A 27,172-nucleotide genomic window follows, 5' to 3' on the forward strand; every position below is an offset into this window, starting at 1 on the left:
CCCGGAAATAGCGTGGTGTAACGTCACTTCCGCCGCGGCGCCGGCTCGCGGGCTGCGACTTAATGCCCTCTGGAACGGAACACGCAGCGGAAGTCCCCTGTGGGGCGGGCGGTACCCGGAAGGAGACGAGGGAGGGGGCTTGTCTGTGCTCCGTGTTGGTGCGGCTCGTCTGTGCGGGGCTCGGGTAGTGATGAAAGATGGGCGCGTTCTTGGCCGCGGCGAGGGGATAGCTCTGCCTGGCTCCGGGCCCAAGGGTGCTTCTTTGGTTCCGTGGCAGAGCTCCTGGTGACTTCGATAGGGGCGCCTGCTACTCTCCACCGTGCAGATGTAGTGAGAGGGAGGCGCTTCGCTTGCTGCACGTTTGCTGGGGATGCGACTTGTAAAGGAAGCAAGCCTCTCTCTCCTGAAAGGGCTGTGTGGACACCAGATCGCCTTTGAAACCAGCTTGAAGGTTTGCGTGTTCTCTCTTCCAGACTGCAGGAGGTAAGGTCAAGAGCAGTGCCAATAGTCTCAAGCACCTTTGAAAGCCACCTTTCGCAGTTGATCAGATCTGGAGCAGAGATCTTCGTTAGAAGCCACATCTGTTTTGCTGCGTTGTAAGCTTGTATATTGAAGTTTGTGATGGAGTGCTGGCCATCTCAGTATCAGTTGCTGGGGAATACAAGCTGGAGGGTGCTATTGCACTCATGGCCTGTTGCAGTGGGAATGAGGAACATGTGCCTCTGCTGAAATTATTGTGTTGCAACTCTAAGCATCCCCCACTATGGTTTATGTTAACTAGAGCTAATGGGAGCTGCAGTTCAGCAACCTCAAGAGAATGCAGATTCCCCATTCCTCTGCTATGAACAGTGGTGGCTGGAGCTCACAGGTATATGAGGCCTGCCCCTTTGCCTTCAGACCCACCCATCCCTGGTATGTAGCCCCCAAGAGCACAGCCCTCTCACTGAAAGGCATTCTGCACCTTTGACAGGTTGTTGGTTCATCTACAAACACTCATGCTATTAAAATAGGAGTCATGGCAAATGCTAAGTTTACAATAAGGAATCGTGGTTGTCATTTGGAAACATTTAAGTTGAATATTGCTATTGAGACATCAAAATGCCTTAAATACTCTATTGGGTTTTTTCAGTTTTATACCTGAAACTCTGTGGAAGCTGCACTTTTAGATGTATTTACATCTCTACATTTTAATTTCAAGACTTGAACCTGCATCGTAAATAAAATTATTTACTAATTTGCATTTATGTATAGGATTGCAGCCTTAACAGTGCAACAAAGAAAGACATTCTTTTCTTTTACAGCATTGTGCCTGATCTGATGTTGATAAAAAATGTTCAGAAAAGGAAAAAAGAGACATAGTAGCAGCAGTTCACAGAGCAGTGAAATCAGTACTAAAAGCAAGGTGAGATAAACTTATTTTGCTTTTAATGTGTTTAGCTGTTTAAAATATTTTTATACCAGACATGTCTCATATCAACTTGGTAGTGTTTTTAGAAGTACTTCTAGCATTTACTTGGTGATAGAGCACAACATACTTTCCAGATGGTTAGATACTGGTAAGAAATCTTATAACTGAAGAGCCAGATACTTGGCATTTCTTAAGTCAGGTTTCAAGTCCAAAATGAAATTAATATTGTTTCTGTTAAATTAAACTGGCTTAATCTTTAAGTTATATTTACTTTTTACTGTCATAACAAAGGAAGATAAGCTATTTCTTTTGTATGTTCCCAGCAAAGGTAGATCTAGTGAAAGTACTGAATGAAATACTGCTTAACTGGCAAGATAGGGGAGGGGAGGGAGGAATTCTTTTGAGGTGTATTTATATATTTATTTATTCAGTTCCACATTAATTAGTCCAAAGAACTCTCTCTTTACTACTAAACGATCCCAAGTGAATCTCAGCCTCATGTACTCTTTTCTTCCCCCATCTCTGTGGTGTGTCTTTTGCTTCCAATTAAGCACAGTTTAGTATTAGCTCTGAACCAGACAAACTGTGTTTAGTCTTACCTGTTGTTTGCGAAAACAAACCAACTTCAGACTTCAATAACTTCATAAGATTTTCATTTTTTTAAAATAAGTTTTATTTGAATTATAATCCTAAGAAAAACAACAGATTACAATTTTTTTTTCTTACCTAGTCAGTGGACTCCAGTCTTGGAGGGCTTTCAAGATCTAGCACTGTTGCTAGTCTGGATACAGACTCCACAAAAAGTTCAGGTATGATAGTGATGATGATTCATAGGTATTATATGTGAGTTGTACGATAATATAGATGAGTTGCTTAAAACATATAATGAAATTGTATTCAGGGATTAGGCTCAGAAAGTTATCTTACCTTTTCATATGTCATTGCATGATAAGCTTCCATTCATTATATTGTAGAGCGGCCATTAAATTTTAAACTTTCATTTATAAACAAAATTAACCTGTGACTTGGATTCATATATAAGCTTGAAAGTGTTGTGACAATTCTAGATAAATGCAAAGAAGCTGCTAAGTAAGAGTTCAATCAGCATCATCATGATTGTGGACTTCACTATCCTGTATAGTGCTTCACTTGTCCCCCAGGACTATCAGACGCAGTGTAAGCAATGCAAAACAGTGAAACTCTCAGAATGATGCAAATAATGATACATACGCATTCCCCTCACTGGGATGGACTGCACATTTCTGCTTTCTCAAGCACTAGGGGTTCAGGAAAGGGTGGAAAAATGGATACCACCAAGAACAGAGAACATACAAATAAAGCAAGTCAGGAGGGGCCTCCCATGCCATCTAGTCTGACCCCTGGCTCCAGCCGGCTCCACTCATGTAATCCTCAACATGTGATTGTCCAGTCTTTCCTTGAAACACTCTCACTGATGGGGCCTCAAGTATCAGGTCCACTCCTAAAACCTACAGGATCTCACTGTGAAAGGGGCAATCTCACCATTCATTTTCACAGGTAAAACTTTTCTCACGGCTTTTGTTTCACATCTGTCAAGCGCAAGCTGAATAATGTATTTGAAGTTTGACTTTGGCCTTGCAGGTGCAAGCAGGCAATCACAAGGAAAAGACGAGACTCTTCAGAGTTCAGATAATCTTATTTCCAAGAAATAAGAAATAATAAAAAACTAAAAATATCTGCACACATTTCTGGAATGTAGAAAAAAACAGGTGGCTAACAATTATGGATCTTCCAGTGTGCCAGCTGGGCACTTTGGAGGGGCTGTCACTTCCGTAACCACAAAAAAAGTGATTTCCAGAAGAAAAAAGGTGGGGGGAGCCATGGCCACCGCAAAAGGGATTGCGATTGCAGCAGAGAGAGGAGACCAGAGGGCCCGCTGGGATACCAGTGGGAGGATCAAACGGGAACTTAGGAGTAGCCCACACTGCCATCCACGAACAACCCAAGGGACTAGTCTATTTGCATGGTGGCTTGTTGTGTTGTGTGACTTCAAATGTGACATAATGGGTGCGTTGTGAGTTCATATAGAAAAGATGACACAAACATGGAATATCTGGCACACGTTTCTGTCTTGTCAACCTTTATTATACATCACCATCTAGACTACACTGTATCTACTCAGTGAGATGCTAAGTTTATTGCTGCAACTGAACGTGTTCATGTTGTAACAAATAAATTTAATACATGTAAATTTACCAGCTTCCTAACCCACCTAAAGCTCCCTGGCCCCAAATCCAGCATCAGCTTAGCTGGGCTGTTAAAGGCATTTGTTCTGTTCCTTAGCCTTTATAGTAACATTCCTTTTCCTCCCCTCCGAGCCCAGTGGCAGCAGCTTTTTCTGCATTGGATATGAGGAGATGGTGCCTTAATCCTTGAAGTCCCCGCTTCAAGATCATAGAACCTACCTACTCCAGTTGCACCCTAAATGTCATAGCAGTTTGCCATTCTGTACAATAATGGAACTGCAGATTATTGGAACTACAGTAATTATTTCATTGTATGTTTCTTAATAGGGCAGAGCAATAGCACTTCAGATACTTGTGCAGAATTTAGAGTGAAATATGTTGGTGCCATTGAAAAACTGAAGCTAGATGAAAGCAAGAGTTTGGAAGGGCCACTGGACTTGATCAACTACATAGATGTGGCACAGGTAACACTCTTCCTTGGTTTTATTCCTAAATGAAATGGCCAAACTGCTCCGTTTGGCAGAAGATAACCTTTTGGCTTTGCAATAAGGACAAAGATTCTGAGAAAAATCAATAACTTGTTAGCTAAAATCTGCGCTGGATTTACTAATGCACATGTGAAAGGTTGTACCAGAAAAGGTGATTGCTTTAAAAGTCAAGCTTAGCCTCATATTTTATTCTCATATTGAGAAAGTGTTATGGAATTTTATCATTAAGTTTAATGATAGCTTTATATGATCAGTAATTTTCTTTGTGCAGTTAATAAATTTTCTGTCTTTGCCTTTGCAACATAGGGTTCCATTATGATGACCTTTTATCTCAGTTTAGTTATAAACTATAAAACTGAACTGAAATTAAATGAGAACATTTCACCTTTCATATTTTTATGAGCAGAATGTGTCTTTTGGACTGACCCTTGGCCAAGCCACCTGTACACTTAAGAGGGGCCTCCAGCTCTGCCAGCTGCTCTTCACCAGTACTGGAAACTGGATTGGGAAGCTGCACAGCTGGTTGTGCAGAGGATGTCCTTTCCAACTATATTGTGACAAGCACAGTATCTGCTAGGAGATCAAAATAGGTCTAGTTCTTAGATGGTGTAGCCAGTGGTATGTAGTGGTTAAGAGCATGGGACTGGGACTCTCGGTGATCTCGGTTCTAGTCCCCAGTCAGCCATGGAGCTAACTGGTGACTTGCAGCCAGTCACAGACTCTCAGCCCAGCCTGCCTCACAGGGTTGTTGTTATTGTGAGGATAAGATTGAGAACTGGAGGAGGAAAATGATGTAAGCCACTTTGAACAGACAGGATATAGATAGATCGATAGTAAATAGGCCGTCAGCTCTGCCTTTGATAGATAGCAGCTGTGCAGGTTTCCTGCTTCTTTTTTAAAAGAGTAGCTGTATATACTATATGTATATATAGAGACAGGATAAACTAGCATAGCAACTGATCTGAGTACATCTCAAATCCTAAGGTGTAGTTTGGTGTGAAATACTCTAGGAATCATTGGACTTGTTTTGAAACTGCTGAAATGATTTCTTTCTGATACACATCAGAAGCTATTGCATAAAGAGTACCATAGATTCTGCAGTGAAAGCAAAAATAGCAAAAATCTAATACAATTTTAAATGCACTGTTTTACTCAAAGCTTAGCTTACCCATGTTTCTGTCAGATGCTGCTTTTGGGTTGCAGAATAGTAAAGTTATACATCTTGTGCACCATTGTAACATTCCTTGACACTTGTTATATGAAATTGCAAAAATAGTAATGTTTACAGGATGTGTATATTATACACACATGCAGGAAGGAGGAAGTAATTTTTTTCTTTAATATCCACATGACCTTTTTTTTAATAACCACAAGACTTTAGTTTCTCAGAAATGTAGTTAAGACATTGTTAACATAAGGCACATTAAGGAACAGTGAGATTTAGATATTTGATATAAATTTACAGTAATGTTAAATATGTGCATTGCTATATGCATTTATCTAAATAGTATTTATAGTATTCTTTTAAAAACAAGTAGAAACACTAGACATGTTACTAACTGTATATATTGGACTATTTACCGAACTGGTCAAATCTTACTAGAATATTTATATATTCTACAATCTCACATATTGGTAGAATATGTATTTGTATATATATATAATAAAAAAGGCAAGGAACTATCAGGAAGATATCAGTCACATGCACATTATGTGTTTTTTATCATTTCAAAGCAAGATGGAAAGTTACCCTTTGTTCCAGGGGAGGAAGAATTTATTATGGGAGTTTCCAAATACGGTATCAAAGTCACAACTTTGGACCAATATGTAAGTGATCAATGGTTTAAAAGCTGTTGCTTGTGTGATTAATATGAATTATGAAAGTTCTCTATGATCCCTTCCTCCATGTATTTGATATACAGAAAAGGCAGATAACTTGCAGAAGCTGATGGGATGAAATGCATGTATAATTGTATGCTTGTTTAAAGATAGAGAAGATACCATCAGAGATCAGTCCAGGCTTTGTTTCATATCTGAGCGTATGATACAGAGCATGCAAGTGTTACAGTGTGGCGTGTTTCTGTTGACTGTGCCAGCCAGCCTTGTGCTTTTGCCAGAGGCGCCATTTCTCAGCACTCCTGGCACCTGGTCCAGTCTGCCTACTTCTGCCTTCTGCATCTCCTCCCATCAGGTGGGGTGTTGCACTGTAGCCACTGTACCACCCATCCTCTCTTCCAAGGCACAAGCTGAGCACGTCTTTATTATATGTGACGTGAGCAAGAGTCTGCCAGGTGGCCTTTAGTCTCTAAGCAGATCATGCATCACGGTAATTAAGAAGGAAATTTAGTGATTGCTCCTTCTCCCAAAGGAAAAACAAATGTCGTTCCCTTCCTGGACTGTTTCTTGACAATACTGTCTCAATTCTTGCAGGTGCTTTCTCTTTATGGCATTTCTGCTGCAAGATTAAAGTATGGGGATGGGCATGTCATTAACATTGGTATTTTAAGTGAACCTGGTTCTAATTATCTGCCATACTGTTTCTGTGTTTTGGTTTTTAATACTTTATTCCTTATTGAATACCACTTCAAGTAGCAAGATGTAAGTTATTGGGTACTATATTATGCTTTGCTCTAATAAAGAAATGCAGCATTTAAATTATTTTAATGCATATATAACTAATGGAGCAGAAACATATTATACCCCCACTCTTCTTTTTACTTGCTTTAGTTTTTTTCCCCCTTCATCCTACAGATGCTTAGAAACTTCATCTTTTCAGCACTGGGGAATCTTCTTTTGGTGAAGTTTCCCAGTCTGACCCATGTATTGTCCCCTTCTCTAAGCCATGACCCTTTACCTTTGATCTCCCCCTTGGCTTAGTTGTAACAAAATTATAAGTGGGGGACTCTTATCAACTGTGTAGCTTCAAGAAACACCTACAGGACTGCTGCTTGACTGACAGCACGTCACTTCCCCTCTTTGCCTTTCTATCTGAGCACAGGTGTAGGCAGGTCTCTTCCTGCCCTGTGTCTTCCCCAACGGATGAAGGGGTGGGATTCCCAGACTCCTGTGAATGAGACAGTGCCCAGGTGCATGGCTCAGTCAGACGCTGCCTGCTTGGCGTCTTTCTTGCTCAGGGAAGGTATAAAGCTGGCAAAGTATGGAGCGCCCCACTTGCCAGCAGTCACACTTGCTCCCACCGTCCACCGCTAAGCATCTTGTCTGCAAGGGTCTCCCTCTGGTGCAGTCCCTGCAGCCAAGTTATTTCTCCATGCCTTGCCCTAAACAAACAAGAAGGCCTTGTCCTTAGTTCAAGAAACTGTTTCCCGCACGAAGATGCCTGTATTCTGTACTGGGAGACCCTGTAGTGCCCTGGGATTCTCTTTCACACCACTGTTCCAAAATCCCGTGTCGGGATGGTTCAGTTCAAGAGGGAAAGCCAGCTCATGGGTCACCTATTAGTATTTTTAAGTGGCAAGTGCCCCAGGAAATGGTAGCTAATTCTCAGTTCTTTCCTACCACTTTACTGTGAAGGTGAGCAGGTGCAGCATGCTTTTTCTGTCAACATCTTTGACTGCAACATTTTAAGCACTTAAGATACCTTCATATAAAGCTTCATGAGTAGCTGACCTGCTTGTTTTAATTTATGAACGGCTCTTCCGTTATGTGCCAACTCTTTGGGCAAATAAGGCCTGGTGCAAAATTCCCTTTAAAAAACTTGCAACAAGGAGCTGGAAGATTTTGTCAGAGTAGGATGCATCAGAACAAATCTGTTTCTGTAAATAATATTTGGAACTTTCAGGATGTCCTGCATAGACATGCACTTTACCTAATTGTTCGGATGGTCTGCTATGATGATGGGCTAGGGGCAGGAAAGAGTTTACTGGCTTTGAAGACAACAGATGGAAACTATGAAGAATACAGCCTTTGGATATACCAGTGCAATAGTCTGGTAAGAATCATGTTTAATCTTAAAAACAAACCAATATCCTAGGTTGACTCAAGCTGTTTAAAATATACTGTGCTATTATATTTAGGCATTATGGTCTGATACATGCTCTGTACCAAAACACAACAAAGATAGATTTATCTTATTTAAGGACATGCAATTACATGGTTGTGACGTACCTGGAAGAAGCACAAACGTTCACAGTGCTAGTAACAAACAGCAGGAGCATTTAACTTGAAAGTAAGAGTATGCTTTTTAGCACAGTTTTTATCTCCTCTTCACTCCGAGTTCACACGGCTTATACATTTAGCGTAGGAATATGCGAGGAATCTGCTTTGGGGTGAAATCCATCAGAGTCACTTCACTTGGCCACCCAGACTCCAGTCCACTTTACAGCAGCCCTGAATCCCAAGATCCAGGCAAGCACACACAGCTTTTGCAGGGTGCTTACTAGGAAATGAGCCCCATGCTCTGAACAGGGAGCATCCCAGCAGCAGCTGGCAAGGAAAAAGGTTGGTCACCAAGAATGGCACCCGGCGTGCCAACTCACCACACCCCTTTTCTGTGTCCTGCAGCCATTCTTTGGGTAGCTCCACTTGATGGAAAGGTTCCTTGTTTTACAACTGGGCATCTGGGAATGTTTGCAGACTTCCTCTAGACTTGGCTAACATTGCAAGACTGTGCCAAGCACAAGAGGGAGTCAGCAGATACTAGATGGATGGCTTCTGAAAGGGTTGCCCTAACTTTGGGCATCAAGTCCTATAGCTAGAGCTACAGTTCCATTGAATAAAGCAGGTTGGTAGAACAAAAGTCACCAGTTGCATGCAGGATTGACTATCTGTAGCCATCCAGCTTCAAGTGGGTTTCTGACCTGTAAGAGTAAGGGAGTCAAGTGTTGCTTAACAGCAAATGCTGACCTTAATTACAGATTTGCAGATGCAGTGCATTCACATTTTTAAAGTAACAGCCTAGCTTTCCACTGAGATGAGAGAGTATGTTTTGCATATGCTAGCCACTGATGCACCTGTACTATTTGGAGGAGGAGGATTAGTTTTCAGCATTTTGAAGATGCCTTTGCTAGCAACAGTGATTGGTAAACAGGGAAAACAATCCATTCAGATTCTGTTCCTTTACAAATTGCTGTTTCAAAATGTACACAGGCAACACAACTCTAAAAGTTGTCTGTCCACACTTTTAACTCTTATTAAATCATATTCTTAATTTAAACTTGCTGTTCCACCTTGGATGCTTCAGATAGAAAGTGCTTTCTGTGTAAAATTTGAGCAAAGTAGAACATACAGAGGATAAGCAAAATACTGAAATCCTTGACTAGGGTCCTAGACAGTTGAATGAGCTTATAGACTAGAAGAGCAAGTATGAGAAGCTCTTGTGTTCTAAAATGCAGGAACAAGCACAAGCTATTTGTAAGGTGTTATCTACAGCCTTTGACTCGGTTTTAACATCCGAGAAGTCCTGAATGTCTACAGCTGCACTCCATCACTGCAAGGAAGTATTATTGCTGTGACCTCTGCAACTGGAGATGGAGCAAGTATTTTGGCACAGATGCGAACATTAGATATCTGCTTGAAGATACTGGAACAAATAATTTTGGTAAATAAGAATTTGCTTCAAACTACCAAGAGCCCGACTTGCATTTTATATTAAGTGTTAATATTCAAGTCATTCCTATGACCTTATAGTCATGTATAAATTTGAGTCTGCACTTGGCTTTTTACATCTTTTTTCTAAATAAAATATTTTTAGATGAGTCTTTGTTAATTACTGGCTGAACAATTTAACTAACTTGTATTTCAGGGGTCCTGTCTGTGGCATCTGCAAGACCAAACTGATGTGCCTGTCAAATTACTCTTCCCATGTAAATGGAGTGATTCTTCCATTCATTTTTACAAACACTAGATTCTCCTTGCCCAGAAATTGTGTGTGAAGTGCACCTCTCATAAAGAGCCATTGCAGCACCAGCTGAGTGATAGAAAGGAAGGTTTGCCCCACTTCTAGCCAGTTTTGAGAAGGGCGGCTTTCTTGTTCCAGATTTACGGAGGAATTCCTCATAGGCATGTATAGGAAACAAATAGTGTCCCCTCAGCCATCTGAAAGGGGTGTAAAGTCCACTCCTTACCAGCGACCTTTTGGGTAGCAAGGTCCTTTGTGTTTTATACCCTCCAGACAACTTTTGACAGGGGCTTTATGCTTGCTTCATGCAAAATAATGAAGAAATTGCTTCATGAAGCTGTAAGGGGATGTGGAATGAGAAAGAAAGAGAGATCAGAGAGAAAGAGGGAAAGACAAGAAAAAAGGGCAAAAGAGAATATGGCAGGAGGGAAAGAAAGAGGAATCCATTGGAAAAAGAAGCAAAAACAAAACGAAGGGGAAACAAGAAAAAAAATAAAAGAGGTGTACATTGATGGGCATGAAGATAAAAATAAAGGGACACATCTTAACAGTTTTTGTTAGTGTACCCCCCACCCCCTACAGCCATCAGGTGTAGTATCCAGGGTGCTTGTATGAAATGTCCAAACTCTGTTCTAATTAATATATACAAGTACCTGATTTGTATGGTAGAATGTACATAATATGTCTTTAAACTGGTTGAAATCTTAAAAGGAAGCAAGTCACATTTAAGATTAGCATAAAAAAAAACTTGCTTCTTTATTAGATTTAAAATTTGTAGTCATGTACTTATACAGGCTGTCCTTCATTTTGTTCTGAAGCTACTCTTTATAGCTTACTGTGGTTTAAGGATTTTTCACACTTAATTAAAAAAAAGTCATGCTGAGGCTTAAAAGTAGTTTATTTTTCCAGTCAAGCAACTGGCTTAACAAAAGTAAAATTAATCATGCTCCAATTATAAATCACTGCATCCAGACACTAAAAAATAAGAACTGATTTAGGTTATATAATGTATACAGTTGCTCTGCAACTAAACAGTTAAAACCATCACATGAAAATTGTACATCTCAAGTAGCATTCTGAGCTGTATTTTAAGTGTCTTATGTTCCTTTTTAAAACAGTTAACACAGTAATCTTATGTGCTCAAAAACAGAGCTGAAATACCATTGCCTTTTCTTGTCAGCTCTGAAAGATGACACGACCTGGAAATTGCAGCATCTGCTCGAAACAAAAATACCATAACACAGGACTTTTCATTATGAGTTAGTGCAAGGGCGCACAGCTTATGGTTCTTCGGTTGTTTTGGGCTACAGCTTCCCTCATCTTTTCCCACCAGCTATAGTGGCTAAGGTTGATGAAAGATGTAGGCCAAAACATTTGAAGGTTACCAGCCCACCCTAAATTAGATGGTCAAATAATGCCATAGAAAGAAATAGGAACTTTTAAAATAAGCACCTTTGATTTAAGCCTAGTGCCATCATATTGTAGTATGAGAAAGCACTGTTACTCAAAAATTTCCAGTGACCATGATTTGGGCTTTTACAGAACCATTGGAAGCCTTCTAAGCCCTCAGCATCCACATCAAGTGCACCCAAGACCGTCAGTGTATGCAGGAAAATCTGGAACTTCCCACCCTTTCAACTGACAGACCTGCATACCTTTTTGAGGCCCTCTGTTTGGAATGAGGGCTTTTGTCAGGTCCAAGCATCTCCTGGGTATGCATTGAAAAGTGGCCAATCTGAAATTTAAGTGCCAAATAAACTTCTAAAGGCTGCTTTTCACATAAAAGTATTTGAAAGATTCTGTGTTTAAAATACTGTACAGACGTGAACTATGCAAAATGTGCCCATTCATTTTCTCGAGTTTAACAGGCATAGAAACATAACAAAACGTCCAAAGCCAAACTGAGTCCATCAGCATCTGAAGAAGAAACGTGTAGTGGCAAACTATTCTTCTAATATACATATATATTTAGTGGGAACTTTGAATATGCAGACTTAAGCTTTGAAACTTGCAACAAAATTATCTTGAAACATTCCAGTTTGCCCCCCCATACACTGCAACAGCCTGTATCAAGGTGAGTTTAATATGCCAATTGATTGCACCCACATGTATGACATTGCCTCAAATGTACCACTGTAGTGAGCCAGTAGGAAAGGGTGAGATCCAGCATTTTCCCCCAATATAAATATACCAATTGACCCTTTTCCCCCATCTACTTCAACCTATGCTAGCCAATATATACATAATTTCTGTGTCAGAAATTCAAAGTTCTCTTGATAAATCTAGAGATACAATAGTCACAAAACTTGTGATCAAAGCCAATGTGACCTGGACATTGATATTCTAATCCTATGCTACCAGTGCACACTTTTGGTAGCATATGCAAAATAAGAACTGTTACAATATCACAATATACAAACATTAAAAGGACATTGCTGTGTTCTGTAATAGTCTATCATCCTTTTGGAATTATGAAAGCTATTCACAATTATTAACAGTGTCAACTACCATATTTTAGAATATATTTAAGTACACAGTGTGAGTCTGCAACCAAATATTGTTTGGGTGCAGGACAGTGGTATATACTTTAAAACGGAGAATTCCGATCAAGACCCGACTACACTGTCCTATCACACAGTCTGAGTGTGACCATACCATGATGTGCTTAAAAAAAATGAGACACCATACTCTGTTTTCAAAGAAAAAAAAACAAATTTTTATGAACTATAATCCACATCTAAGTTCATTTACCAATAGTATGTAATGGCTTTTTTTTTTACCTCAGAGATGACTAAAGTATGAAATGAAATACATGTTAAATGCATATTCAGTATAGAAAAGTATGACCTTGTATCTGCAAAACATAGGCAGATGCAGGGTTCTAAGTAAGTACATCACATTATTAAAATATTTCTTTAATGGAAGTGGTTGTTTTTCTAGACAAACTCTTCCATAAATAAATAGTTGTCCATTTCTTGTGGAACTGCTGCAAGGATAGTGTATTTTGTCAGCATTAAAACAGCTTGAAAAATAATTTTCCTTGCTAAAGTTTATGCCCACATATAACAGGATGTAACATTATTTTGCCTGAAGCCAATTCAGCAGCTGGGGAAAAAAAAAGAACAAGCTCTTCTCTGGCAGGTTGTTTCACCTAGGTAGGTTGGTTGCTGTTGCAAGAACACATGACAAAATCTTGGTAAGAAAATTGCGAAATCCACCATGTCCAGGTGACACAAGAACTTTCATGCTGCAAGTCTGCTTCAGGGAAATATCTTCCCACAGGGATCACTGCACATTTGTATTCCCCTAAAGCCAGTAGGATCCACCCACTTATCCTCATAGACTGGCTGATAAGCTGGGTCACTGGGAAAAAAGCGCTTTCCTTGGATTCAAAGGTTTTCCTGTTGCTAATGGGGGCACAGAAGCAACAATCTCAGTGGCTACAGCTTGTGAATGGAAGGTGCATTTACCTCTACTGCCCACTAATCCCTAGATTTCAGCAGGTACCAAAGGGAAATGTGTTTGTATGTGGAACAAGGGTGCATGTGCCCTCTCAGCTGACAGCAAATGCAGCCCTTGAGACTGAAAAGGTTGTGAACCCATTTTACAGCTTACAGGGACTATTTTCCCTTTAACAATATACCCAAAAGCTGCAACATGCGTATTTGCATTGAACTGCTTCATCTTAAGGCATCTTCCTTAACTGTACAGCTGGAACAGGCAGGCAAGGACTCTTTCTGCTCACTTCCCATAAGGAAGGTAATATTTTCTATCTTTTCCTTTACATTACAAGGGAACAGGATATTAGACCCTATTAGCAGTTAAATTAGGTGCATGTTATCTTTATTGCCTGAAACAGCAGTGGAAGGAAAATACAGGTGGCTTACTCATTGGGAAATTGTTGCTGGAGGTTAAAGATCTTAATTGTTTGTGCATCAGGTTTTGGTCCTCAGAATCATTTTTGCAAGACTAGGCATTGTGATCAGTTAGATGTTTGTGTCAGGCTTCAGTAGGGAAAGGATTGTCTTGCAAAAGCCCAGTCTTTGTGGATAGTTGTGTCCTGCCTTTTTTCTGGGACTACCACGCTGCAGGTTGTGAGATTTTGTTTTTACACACACTGAGTTGTTATAATAATATAATCAATTGAGTATTGTGGATAAACAGTAATTAGACCTAAGAGAGTAGAAACATCCCTTACTTTTGTTTGTAATAAAAATGGCAGGTTTGTGTGTGCTATTTTCCTTAGGGACATTTACGGAACACTGTGATCATTAATAAAGTAATCGAGTGTTTCCCCCATAGTGGTCAGCAAAGCTCATCTTCTTAACTAACGGACATTGACATGAGTGATAAGGAATCTGTAGAATCCACGGGTTAGCTTGAACAGCCTTGTATTTTCTCCTGAATTTAGTTAAAGCAGTAGGAACTGCCACTCTTAAAATCAGATTTTCAATGTAGCTGTGTTATCCTGAGGCAGGCCTCAAGACACTAGGTGCAAACAAAGGTTAGATATGCATTATGGGTACTGAAATGTAAAAAAATAGGGAAGTCATGCCATTAATCTCTAAGTTCAGCTGATCTGTCCACTTTTAAAACTCAAGCTTTACAAGGTCAGAATTGTCCTTGTTTGCTGAAGTTAAAAATTCTGGTGCTTAGGATACTGAGAAAGCTTTCCAAAGAGATTGAATGTCAGTATACTTGAAACTAGGTCCACATTTTTTATGGTCTGAGATCTTGTGGGGCTTTCCAATTCACAAGGAAAGTGTTTGAGTGGATCTATTATTATAAAGCAAACCTCCCGTGGACAAACTGAAAAGGAATACAGTAATGAAGAGCCAGCTATAGTGTATCACTCATAAAGCATCCATTACAGGCAGAGAACCCCAGTGAATTCTAGAAACGGAACATCTCTCCATCTGCAAGGTACAGTTTAGTCAACAATAAAGTGCACAAACGATACTGGGAAAGCTCCTTTCCGGTTAGGATCACCATCAATATGCCCAATCTAGAAAAGAGAGAATATTTTAAAGTAGAAAATGTTGAAGTCTGTCTGCATTTAAGCAGTGCTCGCATTTGTTGCTTCTGAGCAATTGCACATGGCTAGAACTTGTTCCCCAGTGCAAAAGTTGCAATGATGTACAATTGCTCAGAAAACATAGTTCTCTAACTATAAGAACTAGTAACCCCAGTATAAAAAAGAGATTCTTAGTAGTTCATAATATTTCAACAAATATTTCCGTCAAAATAGTATCACAGATTCATTTCCCAAAACTTCTCTCTCTCTCACATCTGAAAATTGCCCTATCTACTTTGGAAATAAAATTAATTTGTTTTCAAATATTCACATATAAAATCCAAAGTCTGCTTCTTTCCAATCAAATGATCCATCTTAAATAGCATATGGAACAAGACAATATTAAGGGGTAGATCTGTATTTTGTGTTTTGTGGTTCTGTTCTTAGAGGAATTTTTTTAGCTGAATGTTACTCAATTATCTCTTATGACAAGTAGAAAAATTGTGCTTAAGCACCCTAAGTGTAGAGTGAAGCTAAAAACTAACATTTTACTTTGGCACACCTTCAGGTTTGATCATGAGGAGTTGATTTTTTTCCTTCTTTCAACTCACATGCCTTAGCACAAACTGCTTTGAAGTTCCCCTGGTTTCAAAAGGGATTTGGCATGTGATATTGTGAGGAAAGAACTACTGCCTGAGAAAAACCAGCCCAAGCTCCCTGTGACATGCAGAACTAATTGTGCATTTTTTTTGATCCTGGCCTAACACACACACACACACACTTGCTGACTGAGAGTTGCGTGCTCGCTCGCTCTCTCTCTCTCTCACACAGAGCTCCCTCTACTGTTGCCAGCTGCTTCCTGAGCAAAGGGAAAGGGACTGGGTTTGTGAAGAGGAGAGATGTAAGCCTCCACACAAGCTTTCCACTTTCATACTGTTCTGGCAACAGCTGGGCAGCAACAATCAAGGAACCTTTGCCAGCACCATCAGCTACACAGCACTGGATGGAGAGGCAGAAAGGCATGGCAGCCTTCAGTACTGGCTACCAAAACAAAACAAAACAAAACAAAACAAAACAAAACAAAGTGCTCCATCCTGCCAATTCAGTCACAGGAAGTCATCAAGAACCTCCACTTCAAGGTGATCAAGTGCCTTGAGAAGGCAGCTCCGAATGGAGACACTTTCTCTGGAAAGAAAAAGGCCTGGCTAGGGAGCTTAGGCAGGGAGAGGGACTAGCTAGGCATGCCTGGTGGGCCAGTGAACACCCACTGCTGATCTACAAAGACGTGCATTCTAGAGAGAGAGAGGAGCTGAAGAACGTCTCCAAGTTCAAAGTAGGCAGGAATAATGTCCTTCCTCATATTGCTTTTAGCATGTATTTCTAGAAGACTTGGGCTAGAAGTCAGTTTTGTCGCAGGTAACGTTCCTCACAATATTTTTCTATCAAACTGCACTCTACCTTACAGCCCTTGAGGTGTTTAAGCTGAAAAATACTTACCCACCATTCCTGATCTTCCTCACCATCAACAATGATGATATCACCCTCTGAGAATGTTAGCTCATCTGGATTATCTGCTACACAGTTGTAAATTGCTTTTACCCTCTTGGGTTTTGTTTTTGACTGTAATACAAAGAGGCACAGAAATGTGTTGGAAATCTTACCAGCTCCAATAGCAATGGAGTTCGCTTCAGTGAGGAGACCTAAGTGGGCTGCTTCCCCTTGCATGCAAGAGGCTCTGATAGCACGACATGGGGCACAGAACGTAAGGCAGCTGCCTCAGGCGGCATCAGACCACTGGTCCATCTAGTGGTCTGATGCAGTGTCTGCACTGACTGGCAATGGCTCCTCCAGGCTTTCAGATGAAAGACTTTCCCAGCTCTACCTGGTAACGCAAGGGCACGCACCTTCACAGCATGTGCTCTTCCACTGGCCCACAGCCTTTCCTTTATTACTTTTGACTACAGGTATGCATACATGTTTTGCCTCATCTTTCAAATGTTTGCATCTGGACTGAAACACATATCATGGTTTACTATTCACAAATGACAATATGCAACCTTTTCCATCACGGCACAAATGATTCATATTCAGGGAGGAAAATAACTTTTAAATTCGCCCTTAGCACTTTTGCCTTCTAGCACAGGTCTGCTCACTACCAAAGATCACTACATGTATAAACAGCATGCAAGAAGGGCATGCCATCAACATCTATTTCGCTGTGTAAACAGACAATCAGCCGCGGCTTCCTGAGCTATATACACAGCAGACCAGACCAGACGCGCAATCCCATCAAACACAGCATAGTAGGTTCTTGACTGATGCAACAATGGATCTTTTCAGAGCAGTCATGAATGTGAATGTCAAGATTCACTACATCTAGCTCTGAGAAGCAAGTACAAAGGTATTTAAGATGTTTGTCCAAGGAATCTATTGACTTGTTTTGATTACTTTGTCAGTCTCTAGAATAACGCAAGTCTAAAAATAAATAAAAAATTAATCAAATTTATGCAATTTTCACAGTATAATATTTGTTATTTTTACTATATTTCTATGCTACCCAATGACAAAGTTCTCCGGACAGCTGACAGCATCAAGGAAATATTAAAATAAACCAACTATAAAATAATAATACTACATAATTCAAGTGGCAGAGACTAAAATCAGTAAAATAAGACTTATAAGCAGCATGCAAAAATCTGAATAATTTTTTAAAGATTTAAGTTTCTAAAAGGTCTTAAAAGTGGCAGCTTTATGCAGATACACCTGTATTATGGTATCACGGAGAGATATGGCAAAAGTATTATCCTTCTTATTACAAGTACTCTTACAGGAATCGAGAGCATTGCTTGTAACTAAAGGATGCACATCGCTCCTTTAGAAACACATTAAAGGGTTTTCTTCTGATGAAGAACTGTTTAAGCTCAAAATTCACCACAATTCTCTGTTTCAAAAAGTAAGCAGTGAGCCAGTGTGGCGTAGTGGTTAAGAGCATGGGACTGGGACTCAGGCGATCTGGGTTCGAGTCCCTGCTCAGCCATGGAGCCAACTGGGTGACTTTGGGCCAGTCACAGACTCTCAGCCCAACCTACCTCACAGGGTTGTTGTTGTGGGGATAAGATGGGGGAGGAGAGTGATGTAAGCTGCCTTGAGCTCTTTGTAGAAAAAAGGCAGGATATAAATCGAAATAATAAATAAATAATAATAAATAAATAATTTCCTATTTTTTTACTACCTTTTCACACTATTATACATACTATAAGCCTGGCTGGATGAAACTGTGACATCCAGCAGAAAATTGTGGATTAATTAGCTGTCCATGGGTTAAACAGTCTCAACCCATGACTCATTCTTGGGTTAACTTGCAATTGTGTAACCCAAAAATCAGGGAGAGAGCCCTCAAATGTGGCATTTTGATGGTTGTTAATAGAAACAGGACTTGCATGCAGGATGCATCCCCAGATTTTGTGGGTTAACTACCCCATGATTTAACACTAGATCCACTAATGCATCTGAACAAGGCCTACGTAACTTTGGCACAAAATATTGGACATAGGTATTTTAATTGAAATACTGGTCCAGCATCCCTAGAAAACTGAAATATACACCCACATTTGTTGTGCTATCAACTGTACCTAGGAAAAACTAGAGTACCTGTGGCTCATTTCTGTAGTAAATTGGGAAAGAAGTGAGTTACTTCGCTGGCTTACTTCATTTAGCTATTGTACTTTCAGGCTAAAGCTTCTGCTAAAGTGATTTATTTATATCTTTTTCACACAGTCCATTAAGATTACTGTATATTTAAACCCTCCCCTGCACACACTATATGTTGACTTTTTGTTGTTCACTGTGAGATGCAATCAAGTGAACCTGGGTTACTCAGATGAGTGACTCATAATCAAAGATGGTTACATAGGCTAGCTCTTCATATCTTATTCAACAAACACTGGCTGTGGTTCACAGCTAAACTACACAAACAATTTTTCTGGGCGAAGTCCCAGACTTACATGTGACTTCAGTGAAGCTCTTTCAAAGTAAGCGATACACAAAAGACCAGATGCTCCTTTTTCTGTTTGATTCTCAGTTCAACCTCAACATATACTTGCATTCAGAGGATTGCAAGGATGAGCAAAAAGTAGAACAATGAAATGAGAATGAACTGCCCTTCCTTTAAAGTCACTGGAGTCCACCCAACACCTTTATTCCCATGTGAAGAGCAACCCAATGCAACATTTAAGAGACTGACCTAGATTCTTTACTTACTATTTGGGACTTTCTTGGCATTGGAGCTGGAGGCTGGATTGGTACTGACATGTTTGTAGAAGGGGCTATTTGTGATCCTGTACCATCAGATGAAGCATCTCCTGCTATGAAAAGAAAAAGATTTTCCATTATAACTGATTTTAAAGTAACAAACATTATTTTTCAATAATATGCCACATATTTAGCTCGTCAAAACCATCAGTTGTTTCCTACATCAAAAGCCCCTCAGTTGCCAGGTCAACTGGGTCAGAACCAAGGCTCTCAATGGCTATTGGTCAGGAGGGCTGCATATTATCTCCTGAATCAGAAGCAGGATGCCTCTACTTGCCAGCTGCTAAGAGATGTGCACTGGCACTCACGCAGTGCTTCTGAGGTTCCCAGAGGTGTCTCATCAGCCACTGGAGGAACAGAAGGTGGGACAAGCTACATCCTTTCACCTGATTTTATGTTCTAAGAACAGCACTTCTTATGGCTCAAGTCCAGCACATGCTAATGGAGTGGTACTGGAAAGAATGGTCTCATCCCTTGTAAGCAAATCCTGAAGAAAGAATTGATAGTCATCATTTTTGTTTTCATTCTTTGTGAATTCACAGAAAAATGCTTGAGAAACTAGCTACTGCTTTCAGGCATTTCCTCCAATGGAGAAAAATGTCACAGCTTTTGCCATGGGACATTGTTTTGTGCCAAGGGCACCAACAAAATTAAGGGTGCAATCCTAGGCATAGTTTACTGTAACACTCTCTATGTGAGGCGGCCCTTGAAAACTGTTCAGAAACTGCAGCTTGTGCAGAATGTGGCAGTCAGAGTCATAACTGGTGTCTGCAGGTCCAAACATAGAAGACCAGTTCCAGCCTGCTCGCACTGGCTGCTTCCAAGCTCAATTCAGGATGCTGAAATTAGGCTGTAATGCCTTACATGGCTTGGGAGTGCAATGCTTAATAGAGGGTCTCCCCCAACCATCTGCCTGCTCATTATGCTCAACATTTGCACCTTCCTCCGAGTGCCAAAGAGTTGGCACAGAGGCTTAGAGTGTGGTAGGAAGAGGGAGGGCTTCTTTGTGTGGTCCCCCATCTTTGTGTGATCTCCCCAGTACAGCCTGCTTGGCTCCAACCTTGTCAGCTTCTCAGCGCCAGGCCAAGATGACTCTTTATGCTGAGGCTTTTAAAGGCATACCTGGGAATCCAGGGGCCTAAGCTGATTACTCATTCTATGTACTTTTCTTTTATAGGGTCATTCTTTCCTGTATGTTTTTAGCCATTTTTACATATTTTGAGATGTAACTTTATGGTATTTTATTGTTTTGTTTTTATGTACTGTTGGAGACTGCCCAGAGAGCTTTGGCTATTGACCAGTATAGATGTGAAATAAATATTATTTAGACAGAAAAAAACCCATAACTCCCAGAATGGCTGGCTGGGGAATTCTGGGCACTGTAAGAATTTTTTCAAGCTAAACCAGCATAATACTGCATGCTAACTCACCATATACAAGTTTTATCAGAAACAAAATAAAGTTATCATTGCTGCTAAAAACAGCACAAAATTAATTCTGTGAAATAAATAACAATTATTACCACCGGATTGCTGGAGAGATCCAGATCCTTTAGTCTTGTTAGTTAAGCTGGACGATTTGTCAGTCCTGTTCAGAAGAAAACTGAAGATTACACTTGTTATCATTGCTATGCTGCATCCCACTTATCTTTTGAAATGATCATCCATATGCTGCTGGGGATAAGCTAAGAAAATGTCCTTGTCTTGTGATTTTGTCATGTTGAAGAACATTCAACTCAGCACTTCTATGTCCTTGTAAAATCTGAACCTTTCCATACCATCATTTTTTTTAATGGATGTGTTGAGCAATGGGTGATCATTGGCTTTTCCTACATGTTTAAACATTTCATTTAGACAGAAGGCAGTCTCTGGTCTACTATTGGACCACTACCCAATTTTTGGTACATGGCCTAGTTTGATCATGGGGATTCTTGCTGAACAATACATAAGCAGCCCCTCCTGTCACTCTAGCCGTGCGCTGCACAGAAAGGCTCTTGGACTGTGCACTACAACTGCTTTGCGTTTGCTCAGTGTCTGGCTGGCTGATAGAGCCCTCGGCACACAGCTTCCTTCTACCCCGCCCCAGCCTGACCCTTTTAAAACACCAATGCATTAAACAAACAAAATAGGGATGCTCATGGTGTAGGCTGTGTTTTATTTTATAAATTAACCTTTTATATCTGGAGTGTTTATCTTGTCAATTGGGCATTTTAATTCTACATTTTTGTGGGTTTTGATGTTTACATATTATCATCTTGTTTCCTGAAATTGTGTTTTACTTCTTGTTTTTGTGAGTCTTCCAGGGGACGTGGGTTAAGAGCCACTTAATCATAAACATGGCTATCACCATGTCCAGATTATAGGCTTCCCACAAGCTTCTTTCTGGCTGCTATGGGAGAGAATGTAATGTTTTTACATACTTGGGACAGGTTAGATATATATTGATTATGAAAAGCTCTGACTATGCACACTTGCTCTGTATGTGAGCCATGTTGATTCTAGTGTGAATCCTGCAACTCTCAAGTCAACTCAGCCCTGATTTAACCTATTTTGACTCTTACATAATTTCTGAATATCAAGCCACTGTTCTTTTGCTCTCAGTATAGAAGCCCATATGATGCCCTGCCCCATTTCCATCACATGGTCCATCTGATTGGTATCCTTTAACTTCCTTGAATTCCTTTTAACCCTGCTTGATGTGTATTTATAACCAGACTCAGTAATAAGGGATATGTGCATTGTCCTAGATATTTACCCCTTTATAATCTGGGCCTATAGTAGCAGTGGTTCCCACTGTCCCTAGAAGCAGTTTGTTTATTGGTTACCAACTCCCTGTATTATTACGGTGCCCTCCTGAGGGAAGAACACAGCACTGTACTGGAAGGACTGGAAGCTCTTCAGAGAGTATTTCTGAATATCAAGCCATTGCTCTAAAATGGCATTTGCAGCTGAGAAATACTCAGCCTATAGCAGCAGTGGTTCCTACTGTCCCTAGAAGCAGTTTGTTTATTGGTTACCAACTGCCCTGTATTATTACGGTGCCCTCCTGCTGAGGGAAGAACACAGCACTGTACTGGAAGGACTGGAAGCTCTTCATAGAGTATTTCAGGTAGGCAAACACAATTCTCCTTTCCTTGCTCAAACTATACGTATTTGCAGCTCATCCTGCCTCTGTGAATGACCAAGTGTCTTTGCTTGCAGAACAATCAGGCTCGTCACAGATTGCCGCATTCTTCTTCCTCCTCCAGCCTCCATCCCATGTCCCAAGGAAGCTGTAGCTAAAGCTGCCCTGCCACCTGCCACCTCACTCTGCCATGACTGTGGACCCTTCATCACTCACCACAGCACATTGGAAGGACTGTTACTGTCATCCCCCATTCTTTTGCACACAAGAACTTTGTACTTGTGCACAGAATGGGCTAAGCTCTAGATCAGCCCCTCTGTGTTAAGATCCTCTAGTTCTGAGGGGAGCAAATCATAGAGTGCTTGATGTTCTCATACTTTTCTACAGCTCTGTGTGTTTGGGAAGTGGAAAAGTGTGAGCCACCCCAACAGCAATGAGTCAGGTTCATTTTAAACTGGAGTTGCTAACAGAACTACCCAGACCCTGTGAAGAGCACAGACATGGGTGTATACATAGTCCCTGATTAAAACTGATTGGCCCAGTCAAAGCACCCATTTTAACGGAAAAAAAAATTAAAAGGGGCTGGTGAACAAGTGGCACCCCTCCAATGCGCCACTTGGACAATTTGGAGGGACTGTCACTGGCCGTCAACTTGAAGATCATAAAAGGCAAGCTCCAAAAAGTGGGGTAGGGATAGCAAAATCCATGACAAGGAAGGAAAGTCTTGTGGTTGTGAAAAGGGACATTGAGCCAGTGATGTCTGAGCAGTGGTAGGGCTGGCACTGGTGAGGGTGAACTCATTGAAAAATGCAAACATGTATGCCCGCCCCCTTTTTTAAGGGAAAAAAGAGCTAGCTGTCAAAACAGGGATTGCAAAAGCCAGACTGAAAGCTGGCTTTTGCAATCTCAAAAAACAAAACACACACAGGGAAACAAGCTTCTTTAAGCATGATCTACAATTTAGCCTCCATTTTTTTTCTGGGCTGGTCCACCATAGATCTCCAGGCTCCCTACAGATACACCCTCCTGCCCTGATGTTTCTGCCCTGCACCCACCACGCAGATGGGGCCTGCTCACCACCCTGCTTCTAGTCTGAGAAAAAGGGAACTAAACAAAACACACACACACAAATAAAATGGGATAGTCTTAAACATAACAGAAAGTGACACATGCATTTGTTACTTCCCGGCTGGATTTCTGTAATACGCTCTACGTGGGGCTGCCCCTGAAGACAGTCTGGATACTTCAGATGGTGCAAAATAGAGCAGCCAGGTTGCTGATAGGGACTGGGCATTATTCTTATATAACCCCAGTCCTCTACCAGCTTCACTGGCTTCCCATCGAAGTCCGGGCTCAATTCAAGGTGCTAGTTATTACCTATAAAGCCCTTAACAGCTTGGGACCTGGATACCTAAAGGAATGCCTTCTTCCATATTTGCCCTCCCGCCCCGAGATCGGCAGCAGAGGCCCTCCTCCGGGAACCCTCCGTGAAAAACATTAGGAGGCAAAGTACCCAGAGGAGGGCTTTCTCTGCGGTGGCGCCCCGCCTATGGAATGCGCTCCCCAGAGAGGTCCGCCTGGTGCCGTTCTTATTTGTTCTTCGGCGCCAGGCTAAGACCTTTTTATTTCAACAATATTTTAATAACTTTTAACATTAGCTATATAAGTTTTAAACTGCAGCCAGGGTGGATCTGGATTTTATTTGTATCATGTTTTATTTTATTCTTCTTATTTATGTAAGCCGTCCTGAGACTATGCGAAAGGACGGCATACAAATACTATAAATAAATAAATAAATAAAGAAAGAAAGAAAGAAAGAAAGAAAGTGCAAATGACAAGTACAACATAATGTAGACCTCGCATTCAGGCAACAATTTGAGGATAGCAATCTTTTACTTCCCAAAGTCCTGCAAATTGGGAAATGTCACAAATTACCCAGAAGTAGGCTTTTTCTGAGAAATTCTACTTGGAGGCTGTGGAGGAAGTGGTGGTGGTGCAGGTTTGGTCTGTGGCACAGTTGGCTGTTTTGACTGCTGGTTCAAAGCTTCAAGGACACTGGCTGTCTTTGCAACTGGAGGTGGTGCTGGCGCGAGTATATCTATAAAAATACACACATAATGCTATACCGATGATGCATGATCTGCTTAAAATGACTTTCTAAATCACAGCACTGCTAAGAAGACTGTTTACAAATGAAAATAAATACGGAGCAATTTCCAAAGCACAGTTAAACCTTCCTTTATGACACAGTATAGCATGGCTAAGGCTGCAATGTTATGCAGGCTCTTCTGGGAGAAAGTCTTACTGAAGTCAGTGGCAAACCATCTGTGAGTATAGGATTGCATGTAAGAGCCCGTTCATAGGTGGTTCTGTCATGGTCTACAAACCAAGACTTGGGCTCATGCCTCTTCCCAGCTTATTAAAGTACATTTACTATGGGTCCTATTTTTCATGAAAAGCAACTAACACCCATAATATGATTTCAGCAATAACCATTAACAGACCATACCAAGAATAATCTGAGACAAGGATCATTCATATCCATAATTTTATACAAAGGATAAAACTTTTGAAAATTGTGGGGACAGACAGAATTCTTTGGTAAACTGCCCTGAAATAACCATTCCTCAGCAATGCTTTATATTCAAGTAACGAGATATCAAAGCGCATTGAAACTACAACCACCAGAGAGGAAGAAGCATGAGTTGTGGAATGGAAAGTTGAGGCCAATCATTATTAGATGCAGCAAAAATAAAGGAGGCTGTGGCAAAGCGCAAACATACTTGTAGATGTTCCACGCAATGGTGGAACAGGGGGATGGACAGTTGGTGGATCTGATGAAGATCTTTGCCTGCTTATGCTTTCCATTCCTAAAGAATTTGTCTTCCACAGTGTGTTCGATGAAGGAGTGGTCTGAACAGCACTGCCAAGAAATGAAGACTGAACTAAAAAGAAAGGAAAACACTGCATTATTATAATTATAATTAGTGCTGGTTGTGAAGTTAGGAGAAACAGCACCTTTTCTTAAGTGGGTTGGCTGCAATCCAGAGGCACTCAGTACTTCAAATGGCACAAGACATGGACCGTCTTTCAGGCCCTGTTCACACTTGCATGTTCCCAGCTTGATGATTGTGACATCAAAGGAGAAAGACATGCAAGCGAGGCCTCACAGATCAAACACTGCACGCAAAGCTTTGGCATCATTTCAGAAGAATGGGGTTCATTAGCATGTAATGCATGATCTAGTGTTTTCCCCAATTTGTTGTCGTTTTTAAAAACACACATTTTAAAATGCACCATTTTGCTGCTGCCATATAATTTTTAAAGCAAACTACTGGGTGGGAATAGACAAGGAAGGGCAGTTTCCTCTTAACACAGACTGAAACCTCTTGATGCAGTGGCAGAAAAGGCAATGGTGATTGTGTCCACTACTCAGCTCTTGCATCCACTCATCTGCCTTTTTTCTTCACTTGCTCCACTTCCAGGTTTGCCACGCAGCAGATGACAGGATGGGCAGGGAGTGTCTAAGGCAGCCTTCCACAACCCGGCACCCTCCAGGTGTGTTGGACAACAAACTCCTAAGGTCCTCCAGTCAGCTATACATTCGGAGAACACCAGGCTGGAGAAGGCTGGTGCAAGATATAACAACAGGGGAGGAGTAAAATACATGCCACAGCTGATCCATGCGTATTTTCTGATGAAAAGTCAGTAGTCTGCCGATGAAGAGCAATGAAATAATAGTTTTCAGAAAGCCATGGTAGTAGCAAAGAAAATGTAAAGTTTGTTAATGAAGACGCAAGATCTATAACCAGTTTTGCTGAGCAGAAATGTTTAGCCAGAGAGTACAAGTAATCTGAAGTCACTGAGAAAAAGAATAATAATCAGTCTGTTCTCAGAGGACCATTTGCTCCTCCAAGTACCATGATTTTATCGTTTTAATTATTTGTCCCCACAAAGGAAAATGTAATATAGATTTTTGTCTCTGGAGCAGCTTGACCTAAAAACATACCCTCACAGAGCCACATATTCTGCCATGCCAAGACTTGACCAATAGTGGCTCGATGCTTTGTATTTTGTGTTTTACATTAAGCAATGGGAAAAAGTAACTGTACAGCTGAGCTGTCATTTTACAATGGGACTTGGTCAAGAAATTCTATCACTCCGTGTGATTCAGTGAGTAATGTTGCATGTTCAACTTCATCATTTCAGTTCAAACCTCAGCTCAACTTCAGACTCATTGAAAAACTTTGGCAAGGAAGTTATCACTCTCAGTTATTTGTCTGTGAAACTGGGAATAATATCGCACAGGCAGTTGTGAGAATAGAAGAGGAACAGAAATAATGATAGACTTTTTGAAATGTAGGGTAGTCTGTAAATAGAAATTAATAATAAAACTTATCATAGCCTGGCCCTGGAGAACTCTTATCTTAAAAGTGAGAGGTAGCTACTTTGAGCCTCTATTATGTTTCTTATTTTACTTCTAATGGAAGTGGTTGAACATAATAAAGCAGCCATCAAAATCAACAGCATTAAACTTACTTTAGCTCAAACATGTCAGTAAAGAACAGGCTTGTTGCTCATAGCTAGAAACACCTAATTTTCACACTTAAAAATGATAGCAACTTTTGGAATACTGAGGCAATTTAGATATAGTCTTTAGCTATCCATCCAGGCACTTTAAACATGTGTAAAAATTATAATAAAACTTTAAACAGCAATTACCATTATGCTATTAAACTTAGTTTC

The 27,172-nt window shown here is 40.6% G+C and overlaps 2 protein-coding genes across 5 annotated transcripts in view; one reads left to right on the forward strand and one right to left on the reverse strand.

Moving 5' to 3' along the window:
• The first annotated feature begins 61 nt into the window (after positions 1 to 61).
• On the forward strand, positions 62 to 10,870 carry ITGB1BP1 (integrin subunit beta 1 binding protein 1). 2 transcript variants are annotated; one of them, XR_006413554.1, is made up of 8 exons: positions 62 to 483; positions 1,302 to 1,402; positions 2,139 to 2,217; positions 3,961 to 4,097; positions 5,856 to 5,948; positions 7,921 to 8,070; positions 9,473 to 9,678; positions 9,883 to 10,870. XR_006413554.1 is itself a non-coding variant. In XM_044418406.1 (7 exons), the coding sequence occupies exons 2-7, from the start codon at positions 1,331 to 1,333 to the stop codon at positions 9,542 to 9,544; spliced, it is 603 nt and encodes a 200-aa protein (XP_044274341.1). In that variant the 5' UTR covers positions 62 to 483; positions 1,302 to 1,330; the 3' UTR covers positions 9,545 to 9,835. The 2 variants fall into 2 exon arrangements, 1 of the variants encoding a protein (XP_044274341.1); XM_044418406.1 differs by lacking the exon at positions 9,883 to 10,870 and having other exon boundaries at positions 9,473 to 9,835.
• ASAP2 (ArfGAP with SH3 domain, ankyrin repeat and PH domain 2) overlaps positions 10,859 to 27,172 on the reverse strand; it is a 109,066-nt gene continuing 92,752 nt past the window's right edge. The window contains exons 23-28 of one of the 3 annotated variants that reach the window (XM_044418386.1): positions 25,210 to 25,371; positions 24,362 to 24,524; positions 20,826 to 20,890; positions 19,253 to 19,353; positions 16,490 to 16,612; positions 10,859 to 14,983 (exon numbers count right to left, since the gene is read on the reverse strand). In XM_044418386.1, the coding sequence (XP_044274321.1) occupies positions 14,909 to 14,983; positions 16,490 to 16,612; positions 19,253 to 19,353; positions 20,826 to 20,890; positions 24,362 to 24,524; positions 25,210 to 25,371 (689 nt within the window). In that variant the 3' untranslated portion in view covers positions 10,859 to 14,908. Of the gene's footprint in view, positions 14,984 to 16,489; positions 16,613 to 19,252; positions 19,357 to 20,825; positions 20,891 to 24,361; positions 24,525 to 25,209; positions 25,372 to 27,172 lie in introns of all 3 variants that reach the window. The other 2 variants (XM_044418377.1, XM_044418394.1) reach the window with 2 other exon arrangements.

This window comes from Varanus komodoensis, unplaced genomic scaffold (assembly GCF_004798865.1).
Source record: "Varanus komodoensis strain SLA01 unplaced genomic scaffold, ASM479886v1 scaffold10, whole genome shotgun sequence".
Taxonomy (NCBI): Eukaryota; Metazoa; Chordata; class Lepidosauria; order Squamata; family Varanidae; genus Varanus; species Varanus komodoensis.